Genomic DNA, 11932 nt, shown 5'->3' with positions numbered 1-11932 from the left:
CTCTGGCAACAATAGTAGTAGTAGTAATAGTAAGTAGAAATAAATAAATAAATAAATAATTTTTTTTTTGTTGCCTGAGGCAGCCACCTCATTTTGCCTAATGGTAGGACCAGCTCTTTCAGTGACTCTAGCTCAGGGGTGGGCAATGTGTGGCCCTCCAGATATTGTTGGACTGCCATTCCCATTATTAGTCACCATTGGCTATGCTGGCTAGGGCTGATGGGAGTTTGAGTCCAACATCTGGGGGGCACACTCTCCCAATCCCTGCTGTATTGAATCTTACTAGCATGTGAGAACATCATGTTATTTTAATGAGTAGCTTTCTACAAGGATTAGCCATGTGTCTCTTTTGAATCAGTTTGATAAGGAGCTAGTTGCTTCAGTTAATGATTTGTAGATCCTCCACCCCGTAGTACCTGCATAAAGTTCCCCCAAATAATTGTGTCTTCAAATAAGCGAGTCTTCACAATAGGAGAGCAAAAAGTGCCTGTCCACTTTTCTACCTAAGTGTTGTCAATTTTGATGGCTCAAGGCTGCAGTCCTGAGCCCATTTACTAGGGAGTAAGATCAATTGCACTCCGTGAGACTTGCTGCTGAGTAACTATCCTTAGGATTGTACTGCAAGTGATTAATAGCTTAAATCATAGGGTTGACCTTAACCTGATGTTTGTCTGACTCTTACTTCATAAGCGCCGACATAATATGATAATTCTATAAATATTTATTACGAGAAAATGTGATATAACTTACTGCCATTTATATTAAAACATATGAGCCTGCCAAACTTTTAATGTCTTCTTTATTTAAGCACTAAAGGTTCTCTATACATGAAATTTGCATAAATCATTTTTAAAAAAACCATTAGCTATCCACTGACTTACACTGAATACGACCAATACTCTAGCTAGTCTAGTATTGTCTAGCTTCAGTGGCTGTTAAGTAGCCATTTTTTCTGGTCCTATTGCTAAAGATGCTCTTGAGTTAAAGATACTACAAATCAGTGCTGTTGGGAATACAAAGCAGGTGTTCTGTCAATGGCCACAGTCCTTTTAGCTGAATGCATTGAAGGGAGAAAGGTCAGCTTTGATATTCAAAGGTCAAATCAAGTCAATCAAATAAGTAGGGCAGGAATTTATGATAATAAATACAGAAGAACAATGGGAGAACTGCGAAATATTTTAGTGAGTTCTAAATTGATTCCTCAATGTCATGTAGGGGAAAGTTTTAAAAATGTGCCAGTGCCATTTCTTAAAAGGGAATATATGTTTAAAATAACTTAAATCCCATTCTCAATTTGGGATTGAGTTTTTTATCCACAGAGGTCCATTTGTTGGGCACACATGAAAGAGCTTTTCTCCTGTGTTGCCCCCAAACTATGGAATGTCTTGCTCAAGGACTATGATTGCCCCCCACCCTCTTGGCCCTTAAGGGAGTGAAGATGCATCTTTTCAATTAAGTATTTAAAAACGTTTAGTTTTCATCGCTTTTAAAAAGTTTTTAATGCTATTATTTTTATTATTTTGAGGTTTTATTGTTTTAAATTGTTGTTTAACACCGCCTTCATGGCTTTTTTTTAGCAGATAAGGCTGATGATGATGATGATGATGATGATTACAAGCAATATTGTAGACATTTCCTTTGAATGGCCATAGTATAAACTAAATATTTTCTTAAACATTTTCTTAAAAGAAGGGAATAAGTGGGGGTCTAGTACAACCACAAAATGTTATGCGTTGAGGGGAGAGAGCCATCAAAGCTCTTTCTTCTCAGGCAGGAGGCTGCCCAGAAGGACTGCTTAGTCCACTGTTGGATGGCTTATTAACCATGTGGCTTGTTAACCATGCAGAATCATGGGTTTTCAAGGTGGCTTATCTGAGAAAAATAAGCCACACTGCCTGGTTAACAAGCCACCCTGTGGGAAATGTCCTGGTTTCAAACGACACGCTAACCCATGGTTCAACAAACAACCTACACTCACTGAATGTGGGTTAGCATGTTGTGCGAATCCAGTAATTGGGATGTTTTGAAGTTGCCCCCTTTGCATTTTTCTCTAAACATTCTTCGTGCTTCCACAAAATTCTGGGTTACTCCAAGTCTGCTGGTAACTCCCTCTTGTGACTAGTTGCTGCTGCTTTGGCTACATATGCAACAGCATTCAAGATAATTGAATTGAAATTAGATTAGAGATGTTAGACCAAAGCACCAGGTCTTAGGGATCGGCCCATTTGAGAGAAAGCTGCAATTTAGATTTAGTGTCAATCTTCCAAATTATAGAGAAAGGGATAATGTACAACATACCTATTCAGTCCACAATGTAGTCAGAGAAACTCCTCCTTTCTTGTTGTCTTGAAGTGGCTGTATCAATCACTACACAATCAAATGTGTTTTTGTTCTTCTAAACACTTGGGGGAAAGCTGTTTTTCATCGATGGTCTTGGCACACATACAATGATTCTCATTTAGAAATATAGGCAATCACTGACAATACATAGCCCTCTGAGTTTGGCAGTCCTGGCAGGAAGCAGAAATGCTTCTTGGTGATTAATCACATCCCATAAATAATAAACATTAAAACAGTATGAGGTAAGGCTCCAAATGAATAGTCATTAAAATGTAACCTAAAGATTTTTTTCTCTGTGTAATGACATTGAAACAGTTATGAATGTCAAATAAATTAGGAAAAATCAAAGCTTGTAGCAGATAATTTTATAACTTTTATTCAACTTAAACTGTGGGTAGCTGGTAATAATCAATAAACTTACAAGTCCAAATTGTGGATCCCAGCTACCATTCAGATCAGTTCAGTTCAATGGTTTGGGAATTAACATAAATCCTGAAAAATGTCATATATTTTCATAAACATGGAACACCCATGTTCATTGCTATGATATGCTGAGACTCAATGGGAGCTCCTAAACATACATATAGCCTATAAAAGGTTTATAAGCTTTATTTATATAAGCAGACATTGCTCTCTCTATCCCTTTTGTTCAGTCCCAATCCTATATTCCCTTGGCAAGTGTCCTAGGGCCCACAGAATTGGTTGGATTCCACTTTCCCAGATTGGAGACAGGCATATAACCTATCCTAAGAATCTATTTGCAGATTCCAAAGCTTTTGGGATTGGTCCATAAATCAAGGAACCAAACAAATAAAAGATATCACTGGGTGCACAACACACAGTGCAAGAAGACAACAATTTATAAAACCAGTTTTACTCAGCTGAGCCTAAATAGCTCTTCCTGTGAAACAATCATACCATCAATAAGGCAGGCATAAGACAGCATTCCCTTTAGACTGGAAAATTCTGCTGATTTTAGTCAGAGTTGTGGATGCATTAAAAGGTAGACCAGAAGCGGTATATGTAAAACAGCTGATGAGAAAATATAAAGAGACTGATAATGTGTTTGCAGTGCTGCTGTTTGTTAAATAAATGCTTTCTTATTCAAGTGAGTTCTATTTAATAGGTCTGGCAGCCTCAAGTCTGAAGTGTGAACTGCCCAGAGAGCTCTGGCTATTGGGCGGTATAGAAATGTAATTAATAAAATAATAATTAATAATAAATTAATTAATAATAAATTAATAATAAAGAGCACCATCACCGTCAACAACATCAAATATTTTTAGAAATCCCTCTTGAAGAACTGTGGCAAAACTCCCATTCATTTAAATGATAGTCAGACTCAGTTCAAATTGCATTTCTAATTTGTGGTTCCCCCACCCCCACATTTGTCCAATTATAATCTGTATCAAAGGAAAACAATGATTTGAGAAGGATGAATTACAACCTAAACACTTCCAGAGGAGTAAACTCTTCTTAGTCTGTATTAGCTAAAATGACAAAGAGTATTGTGATACCTTAAAGACTAAGGACTTGTGAAATGGAACTTTTCCTTCTCCTTCTACCCCTGCATCCCTCATGCCCCTCCTTCAAATCTGCTCTAGAGGGTCAACAACACATGGCAGGCTGTGGGGGCCTGCTGGAAGATGGAGATTGCCCTCTCCATTCTATTGGACTAGTTCAGACAATCACTGTGGCTTATTTAAGCCATAGTAGGCTGCAGTGCATGTCGATGGCCATTTTGAATATTCAAGCCACTGTGGGCAGTCTCCATGGCTTATCATGTCAAGCAAAGCCATCAAGGATGGTTTATGTGAGGATTAAGCAACCCTTGCCTAACCTTAAAACAGCCCATGGGTTATGCAAGGGTTTTTATCCCTCACATTAGCCACCCTTGCCAACTTCATATGACATGATAAGTCAGGGCGACTACCTGTCATTATTTAAATATTCAAAAGGATGGGTGGCACATGCTGAAACCCACCATGGAAGCAGACTGAGAACAGAAACAGAACTGAGTCTAGGCTCTAAAGCATCTTATAAAGCAGGCTGTTTACCTGAAATGAATGTTAAACTGTGTCCTCCATCTATGCTGAATCTGTATATTTACACATAAACACAAATATTTAAAAAAGCTATAAGCTTCCTGTGGCCTCTTTCCAACAAGGAAACTGAAGTTGGATAAGTATCTGCGGTCTGGAAATCCTCACCACTCATAGAATTGGTGTTCAGGTAACATTACTGTGGTATAAGCTTTCTTACATGAAAGTCCGTTTCATCAGATGCATCTTATGAACTGGACTTTCTTAAAAGTTGAAGCCTATGAGCTCCATCACACTTTCTTTTTTTTCCTGGTATTCAGCCGTGATTTCTACCTCTGTTTCATTAGTGCATCACTTTCACGTGTGTGCGTTCTTGCATTATTTCGCCTTGTTTACCTTTTCACCTGTGCCGGCTCGCGCTTCCTACTATCACCACTGCACTCACCTCCCCCACCCCTTTTTCTTCCCCCTCCAGTTCATTGGTTCTTGTGGTTGATGAATATTGTGATGGATATGGGTGCTTCCCCCCCACCCCCACGCTCTGGTTTTGTGGTTTAGTGTTTGAACAATTTAGCATCTGATCGATTAGGTGCCATTTCTGCCTTTTGAGGAGGAGAAATAGCAATGAGAGTGGGGTTGGAGCAGTGGAAGTATGTTCGAGCGACTCAGCATGCCCTCCTCTTTCATCAGCTAGACGGCCCTACAATGCAGATGCCCCCGAGAAGGGAGGTTCCACAATATAGCACGAGGACGGCAATGCATGGGGACAGAAGGGCAATTCTATCCTGTGTGGAGAAAAAATGCCGTATTTTCTCCACTCTAGAAAAGCACAGAAAATGGAGGGGAAGAGGAACGATGACTGCAAGACAAGGACAATGTCATGAGGCAAAACAGTAAACAAGGCAGGATGACAGTGAGATAAAACACTGGTGTGATGGAGGTCTATGTATGTGCCCTCAAGAAATAACTGAGAATAAATTCACACAATTTTTAAAATATTGAAGGCCGAGACTATGATGCCTCCTGGATTTTACACCAGAATGACTCTAATGATTTAATAGAATTGCTACTTGTTTCTTCATTTGTTACTGTGGTCAGAATGATTCCTTGTAATTAATTTCCCATGAGGATTGTAATGCCTCTCCCATAGATCTGAGTAGATTTTAAAAGCAGTTAAATTTGTGGAACAGATAAAATTAACATAAAGCAAGAGAATTAGCATACATTGTTATATTTATTTATTTATTTATTTATTTATTTAGAATATTTATATACCGCTCCCCATTGAAAAATTTCGGAGCTGTGTACAAGGTAAAAATGAAAATAAAAACAGAATAAAACAGTTAAAACAAAATTTAAAAAGAAGCAAAAAACAACAACACAGAAATCCAAGGCTGCATGTTAAAGAAAGGCTTCTTGGAATAAAGATGTTTTCAGGAAGCGCCGAAAGGAGTACAAGGTTGGCGCCTGCCTGACCTCCAGAGGCAGGGAATTCCACAGGAGGGGTGCCACCACGCTGAAGGCTCTTCCCCTGGTGGATTCCAATCGGAGGATGGATCTAGGTGGAACCACCAGGAGCAGGCCCTCGGATGACCTCAGTGACCGGGCAGGTTGGTAAGGGAGAAGGCACTCTCTCAGGTATCCTGGTCCCAAGTTGTTTAGGGCTTTGTACACAAGTACAAGAACCTTAAACCTGGCCCCGTAGCGAATAGGCAGCCAGTGCCGTTCCATCAGCAGAGGAGTTACATGCTGGAAAGGGGCAGCTCCAGACAACAGCCGAGCTGCAGCATTCTGCACTAGCTCCAGCTTCCGGAGCAGCTTCAAGGGCAGCCCCACATAGAGCGCATTGCAGTAATCCAATCTTGAGGTTACCAATGCCTGTACCACCATGGTCAAGCTATCCCTGTCCAGGAGAGGCCGTAGTTGGCGAACCAACCGAAGATGGTAAAAGGCACTCCGAGCCGTGGCGGCTACTTGAGCCTCCAACGACAGAAATGGGTCTAAGAGTACCCCCAAACTACGAACCTGTTCTTTCAGAGGCAGAGTAACCCCATCCAGAACAGGCAATGAACTTGTCTCCCGGACTCGGGAACCACTTATAGCATATGATAGGTTGATAAAACAGAAACAAGAACAAAGCTGGATTTTTGAGCCCAAGGAAACCATGGCTTGTCATTATGAGAACAAGTATGCATGACCTATGGATGTGCATGCTCTCCTTTCCCCTCTCTTTCATATGCATGAGATCAAAAAATTCCACTTTGACTTTTGAATAACTACTTAGTTAATTATAGTCTGCTCTATATCTGTTTGGTCAAAACAACCCAGAATCAAACTCTGATTTGATAGCCCAGCTTAACCAACAGTTTTAAAAAACCATAGTTTTTGGAGTTCAGACATAACAAAGAACTGTGGTTATTTCAAATGTGGAAATGGAAACTTTTAATCTGCTTGTACATGTGGAAAAGGAAAAGGGAACAGGCCGGCCTGAGGCTTCTGTAGGCTCATTCTGTTACACTGGAGTGCTTGAAATCTGTTCCAGAAAGTCACCTTACCTACCAAAGGCAAAATTCCCTATAGATGTGTCTGTTGATCTTTTATTTTGCTCCCAAAGAAAGCCAAGCAGCTTTGATTCAAAGGAACACTTTATTTCTTTATTTCTATACTGCCCAATAGCCAAAGCTCTCTGGATGGTTCACAGAAATTCAAACCAAAAGGTATAGCATAAAATATATGGAAGCTTAAAACCACAATATTAAAGTACAACTAGAATAAAACCTAGCAGCAATGCAGAGATTTAAAACACAGATTTAAAACAGCTAAAAGACTAGGCTGCTAAAATGCTAAAATACTGGGAAAATAAAAAGGCCACCTGACATCGAAAGGAGTACAATAGATGCGCAAGGTGAACCTCTCTAGGGAGCTCACTCTTTAGCGGAGATGCCACAGCAGGAAAGGCCCTCTTCCTGATAGTCACCTGTCTCACTTCCTTTGACAGAGGCTCATGGAAAAGGGTGTTACTCAGTACATAAGTCCAAAGCTTTATTTGTACATTCAGCAATCACATCATAAAACATTGCATACCCTCCCAGAAATGTGCCCACCTCCATTTCAGCTTTCACTTCCCCTTTACTCTAATGTAGGGGATGGGAATCTGTGCACCTCTAGATGTTGGATTCCAGCTCCCAGAAGCCCCAGCCAGCATGGCCAATGGTTGGGATGATGAGAGTTCTAGTCCAACATCTGGAGGACCACAGGATTTCCACCTCTGCTCTGGTGGTCAATTGCACATAAAGCTACAAGCTATTTAAATGAACATGACATGTGAAGCAACAAATCTCCCATCTAGCGAAAATGCAGGGTGGCCAGCTGACCTTGGATACTCAGCAGCCTATGATTTTGGAGGCTGCTGCCCTTACTGATATAGATATTTAATGTGAACCTTTCTGCAACTACTTATTGATGGAAGGAATAATATTCATTAAAAATAATCAAATAAAATAAGTAGAACAGCAAAACCATGCTGAGAGCCACAACTTCATGCTTTACATTTTCCAATAAGAATATTGATAGACATGCCAGAAGAGTATTGATAGACATGCCATAAAAAGTATATATCCTATAATGTGTGACTGGGAGGATAAAAGTATATTTTATTCCATGAGCACATGTCAGGAAGCTGAAGTACAAATTGTCATTTCAGGAGAAGAGGAATATATGCAATAATAATAATAATAATAATAATAATAATAATAATAATAATAATAATTTTAAAACAAGTGCACTTATTGCAGCAGCCATCTGGTTCATGATACTTTCCCAAGGTGTCTCTTGGGGCTGAACAGGTTGGACAGCCCTGATGCACACTTTTGCGTTTTCACTGGTTCCTATAATTAGAGAACTGTAATCCTTGCCCACAAATCCCTTTGAATGTACAATGTGAAACACAATATAATTGTACTAATATCTAGCACTTACATATTACTTTTTAAAGCTGCTCTATAGAACATGTATGTTCTCACTGGAACATGATCAATGGAACTGAATTTAGGTTGAGCAGACTCCCTGTTGGGAAACTGTTTTCCAAGTGAACTGCTTCCAGACTCAATCTGGGTACCACTTTCATTTTCAATACAGCTTTTGTTGTAAGGACTAGCTGTTACTTCATCTTTCTATTTATAGTGTAAAGACATTCATACAGACATTAGGGTGACCATATTCTGGAAACCAAAAAGGAGGACAACATGGTTGGCCCCCAGGGGGGCTTGCCCACCAACATGTCTTGGCCCAGGGGGTGAGTCCAGCACCAAGGGGGGGGGTACCCACCTGAACATGTCTGATTTTACAGCACACAATTAGGACAAATCTGTTTTACATAACAACTTAATCACTAAAATAAAGAACAAGTGAGATATTCAATGTATCTGAAATTAACTTCACTCACTCCTACTTTTGTAGCTTTTGCTGTACTTTGAAGCTTTTGCTATACTCTGTGTGATATATTCTCCCTTTCCCTCAAATATCTTTTCTGATTGAATCCTCACTCATTTCAAGCTGCTGCTGCTGCTAACGGGGTTTGCTGCTGGCTGCCTTTTTTATTTTTAAATTTCAATTTAAAAAAAATGTGTGTACGATTGTCACAAGTTTCTCTACTCTAACATTAGGGTGGGTGTTGTGGGCAGTGGACACTACTTTGCCCATTCACACTTCTCACTTATATACATTAGCTTCTCAAGGCACTACTTCGCACAGCCAGACTTTGAACTCCTATTTCCTGCACAAACACACAACTCTGAGACGCTCTTTCTAATGCCCTGTGTTGCATGCCAGCACCGTGGGGCTAAATTACAACAAGTGTCTCTGGGTTGTCTGTGCAGCCTCTGTTGTCTCTCTCTCTCTAAGGCCGTTTCTACACCTGCCTTTTTTCCAGACATCGTCCTGGGATCATCCCTGTGCATGCAAATGACACACAGGAGATCCCGGGAGCAGGCAGGGATGATCCATCCATTGCCCTGGGATAATCCTTAGGTGTAGAAAGGGCCTAAGTCATTGCAGCCAAACCAAAGCCTCTAGCCTCAAACAATCTTCCTCTCTCTCTCTCTCTGTCAAAGTATCCCAACGGTCCAGCTGGGCTGTGCCCTTGTGGCTGGGGATATTGCTTATTGCAGCTTTTTGCTTGGTCATGTCCACTGACTCTTACTTTAAAAAAGTGTAGAGTTAAAACAATTTGTGGACATGAGAACCATCTATCCACAGTGCTGTCTTTTCAGGATTCAATTTCAACATATTGTTTGAAATTGAATCCTAGTCCAGCCAATTACAAAGTCCAGACACTGATTCAGCACTTGCACGGCCTCACCTGACTCTGATAACAGAGAAAGAGAGCTGTGTGTCATTGCTGTGTTCATGAGATATCACTCCAACCCTCTGATGACCTCATGCAGTGGCTTCATATAGATCAGGGGTGTCAAACCTCTTTCAGCCCGAATTCAATTTTTGACAAGCTTTCGGAGGGCTGCATTCCAATGCTGGGGAGGGCCAAAGGCAAAAGGGTCTGAGCAAAAAACACCAGGATGTTTTAGCTTAATTTTTTTACTGCCAGCAACATCCTTAACTCGCAAGTGCAGCAAAATAGCATGTGAGATGGTATCAAAAGCCTCAGAAATCCAGGAGAATCAGCAGGGTCGTTTCCTGGAAATCTTGAAATTGATCCCTCTTGAACAAGCAGTGTTTAAGGGTGCAATTCTATGCATGTTTAGACAGTTTGGCTGGGGAATGCTGGGAATTGTAGGATTTTTTTTCTGTCTAAGCATGCATAGGATTGCACCTTTAACCACCTTTGAAAAAAGCATCACTTGACATTGTTGTTCTTGCTACATGATTCTAGCATTGTAATGGATATTTACTGAAAAGATTGAGACACAAGCAACAACTGGTATATTGCTATTTATGTATTTATTTATTTCGCCACTGTCATTCAGTGTTCTGTGTTTTCTGCTGATTTCGCTTGCAGATGATACAACAGTTAGGCATCGCATACCCCTAGGCAATATTTATCACTAGCCTCCAAGATTTTTGGGACAAGTGCTTGGCAAGGGCAAATGGGAATGGTCAAGGGAATTCTAGGATCCCTCCTCTTCCGCCCAACTCTGGTATCCAATCAGGGCAGAGCATTCTGAATTTCTGAGACAAATTCCCTCTCCCATGCCCCAGTAGGATTATATGGTGTCTGGAAAGGGAAAAAAGGGGTTTGAAGTACCTACCCCAAAAACCCAAGGGGCAAAAGTAACAGAAAAGAATGTTAAAAGATTATAGGTAGTATCCAATGCTAGTCCTACTGTAAAGTCTCATTCATTTCAACGGGTCAACTGTAAGTAGGGCTAATATTGGATACAATCCTCTGTATCCAACAACTTATTCGGAAGGTGCCCTCTCCTCCGTGCAGAGCTTTTGTGCCATGAACAACTGCAGGACATGCAGCCACACAACAGGTCCAGCTTTTCCCAGGACGTGGCTGTGAATGGGAAAGCCTCACCTATTGGTTTTTCACCTGTCATTTAGCTGTTGAAAGCAGGGGGTAGGTGGAGAGAAGTGGCAAAACTACGCGCGAGTTGCGTGTGTGTGTGCCTGCCTGCCTCTCTCCTTTCACCGCTAATTGGGTTTCCCGAGTTAATGACCATGCCATGGAACGCCGGACACGCTTGCTTGCTGCCTGCCAGCCTGCCCCTCTAGCGGTCTCTCCCTCTGCACGTAAACATGCAGTTCTTCTCTGCGCCTCGCGCGTCTGCCCTCCTCCACGCCTCCGCCGCGCAGGGCGTGGAGGGAGAGGCCCTAGCTGTACGTGCGCGCGCAAGCGCGCCCCCGCCCGCCCCTCTGCTTCTCGCTTTGCGCGAGCGGCCAGACAGTGGCGCTGCGCCTCAGGTTTGCTTTGCAGAGGGAGCCGGCTGCAGATCACCTGCAGTAGTGGGGGAGCCGCCGAGGAGCTCCTCCCCCGCTGCCCCTGTTAATCACTGCTCTCCCCTCCCCGCTTTTCTTTCCCTTCCCTCTCCATGCACTTGCACGAAGGAAATTGGGCTGAGCTGCCAATCTGCTGCAGAGAGGGAGCGACACGTTCGGGCAGAGCCGGGCTGGGGCTGCTGGCTCCGGGTCGCTCACACTTTCTTTCCCTAGAGCTCCAGCTCGGCGTGGAAGCATCTCGCTCAGTCGCAGCCGCCGCCGCCGCCGCCTCCTCTTCTTCCTCCTCCTCCTCCTTTTCTTCTATTCGGTTCTCCGCGGGGCTGCCTCCGTCTCCTGCCACTGCCGCCGCACCACCTGCCAACCCGGGCACCGGAGGCAGCAGCGCCCGGGAGGCAAGAGCGAGCCATGGCTGAAATGGGCGAAGGCGAGGACGAGATACAGTTCCTGCGAACTGTAAGCCCCTCGCTTGCCTTGTCTTTTGCTCGTAGCTCGCCGCCCCCTCACCTCAATGCGGAGTGTTGTATTGTTAGCCGGCGGGGGTTGGGGACCGGGGTGAGGGGTAGATGGCTCACGCGCCACGCAGCCAGAATGAG

The 11932-nt window shown here is 42.5% G+C and overlaps 1 protein-coding gene across 5 annotated transcripts in view; it reads left to right on the top strand.

Moving 5' to 3' along the window:
- The first annotated feature begins 11630 nt into the window (after nt 1-11630).
- Nucleotides 11631-11932, top strand: part of RYR2 (ryanodine receptor 2) — a 365044-nt gene continuing 364742 nt past the window's right edge. For all 5 annotated transcript variants that reach the window (XM_063124341.1, XM_063124340.1, XM_063124339.1 and 2 more), the window contains exon 1: nt 11631-11792. In XM_063124341.1, the coding sequence (XP_062980411.1) occupies nt 11745-11792 (48 nt within the window). In that variant the 5' untranslated portion in view covers nt 11631-11744. The remainder of the gene's footprint in view (nt 11793-11932) is intronic.

This window comes from Elgaria multicarinata, chromosome 4 (genome assembly GCF_023053635.1).
Source record: "Elgaria multicarinata webbii isolate HBS135686 ecotype San Diego chromosome 4, rElgMul1.1.pri, whole genome shotgun sequence".
Classification (NCBI taxonomy): domain Eukaryota; kingdom Metazoa; phylum Chordata; class Lepidosauria; order Squamata; family Anguidae; genus Elgaria; species Elgaria multicarinata.
Note: the sequence above shows the minus strand (reverse complement) of the source record. Positions and strands in the feature narration are given on the sequence as shown.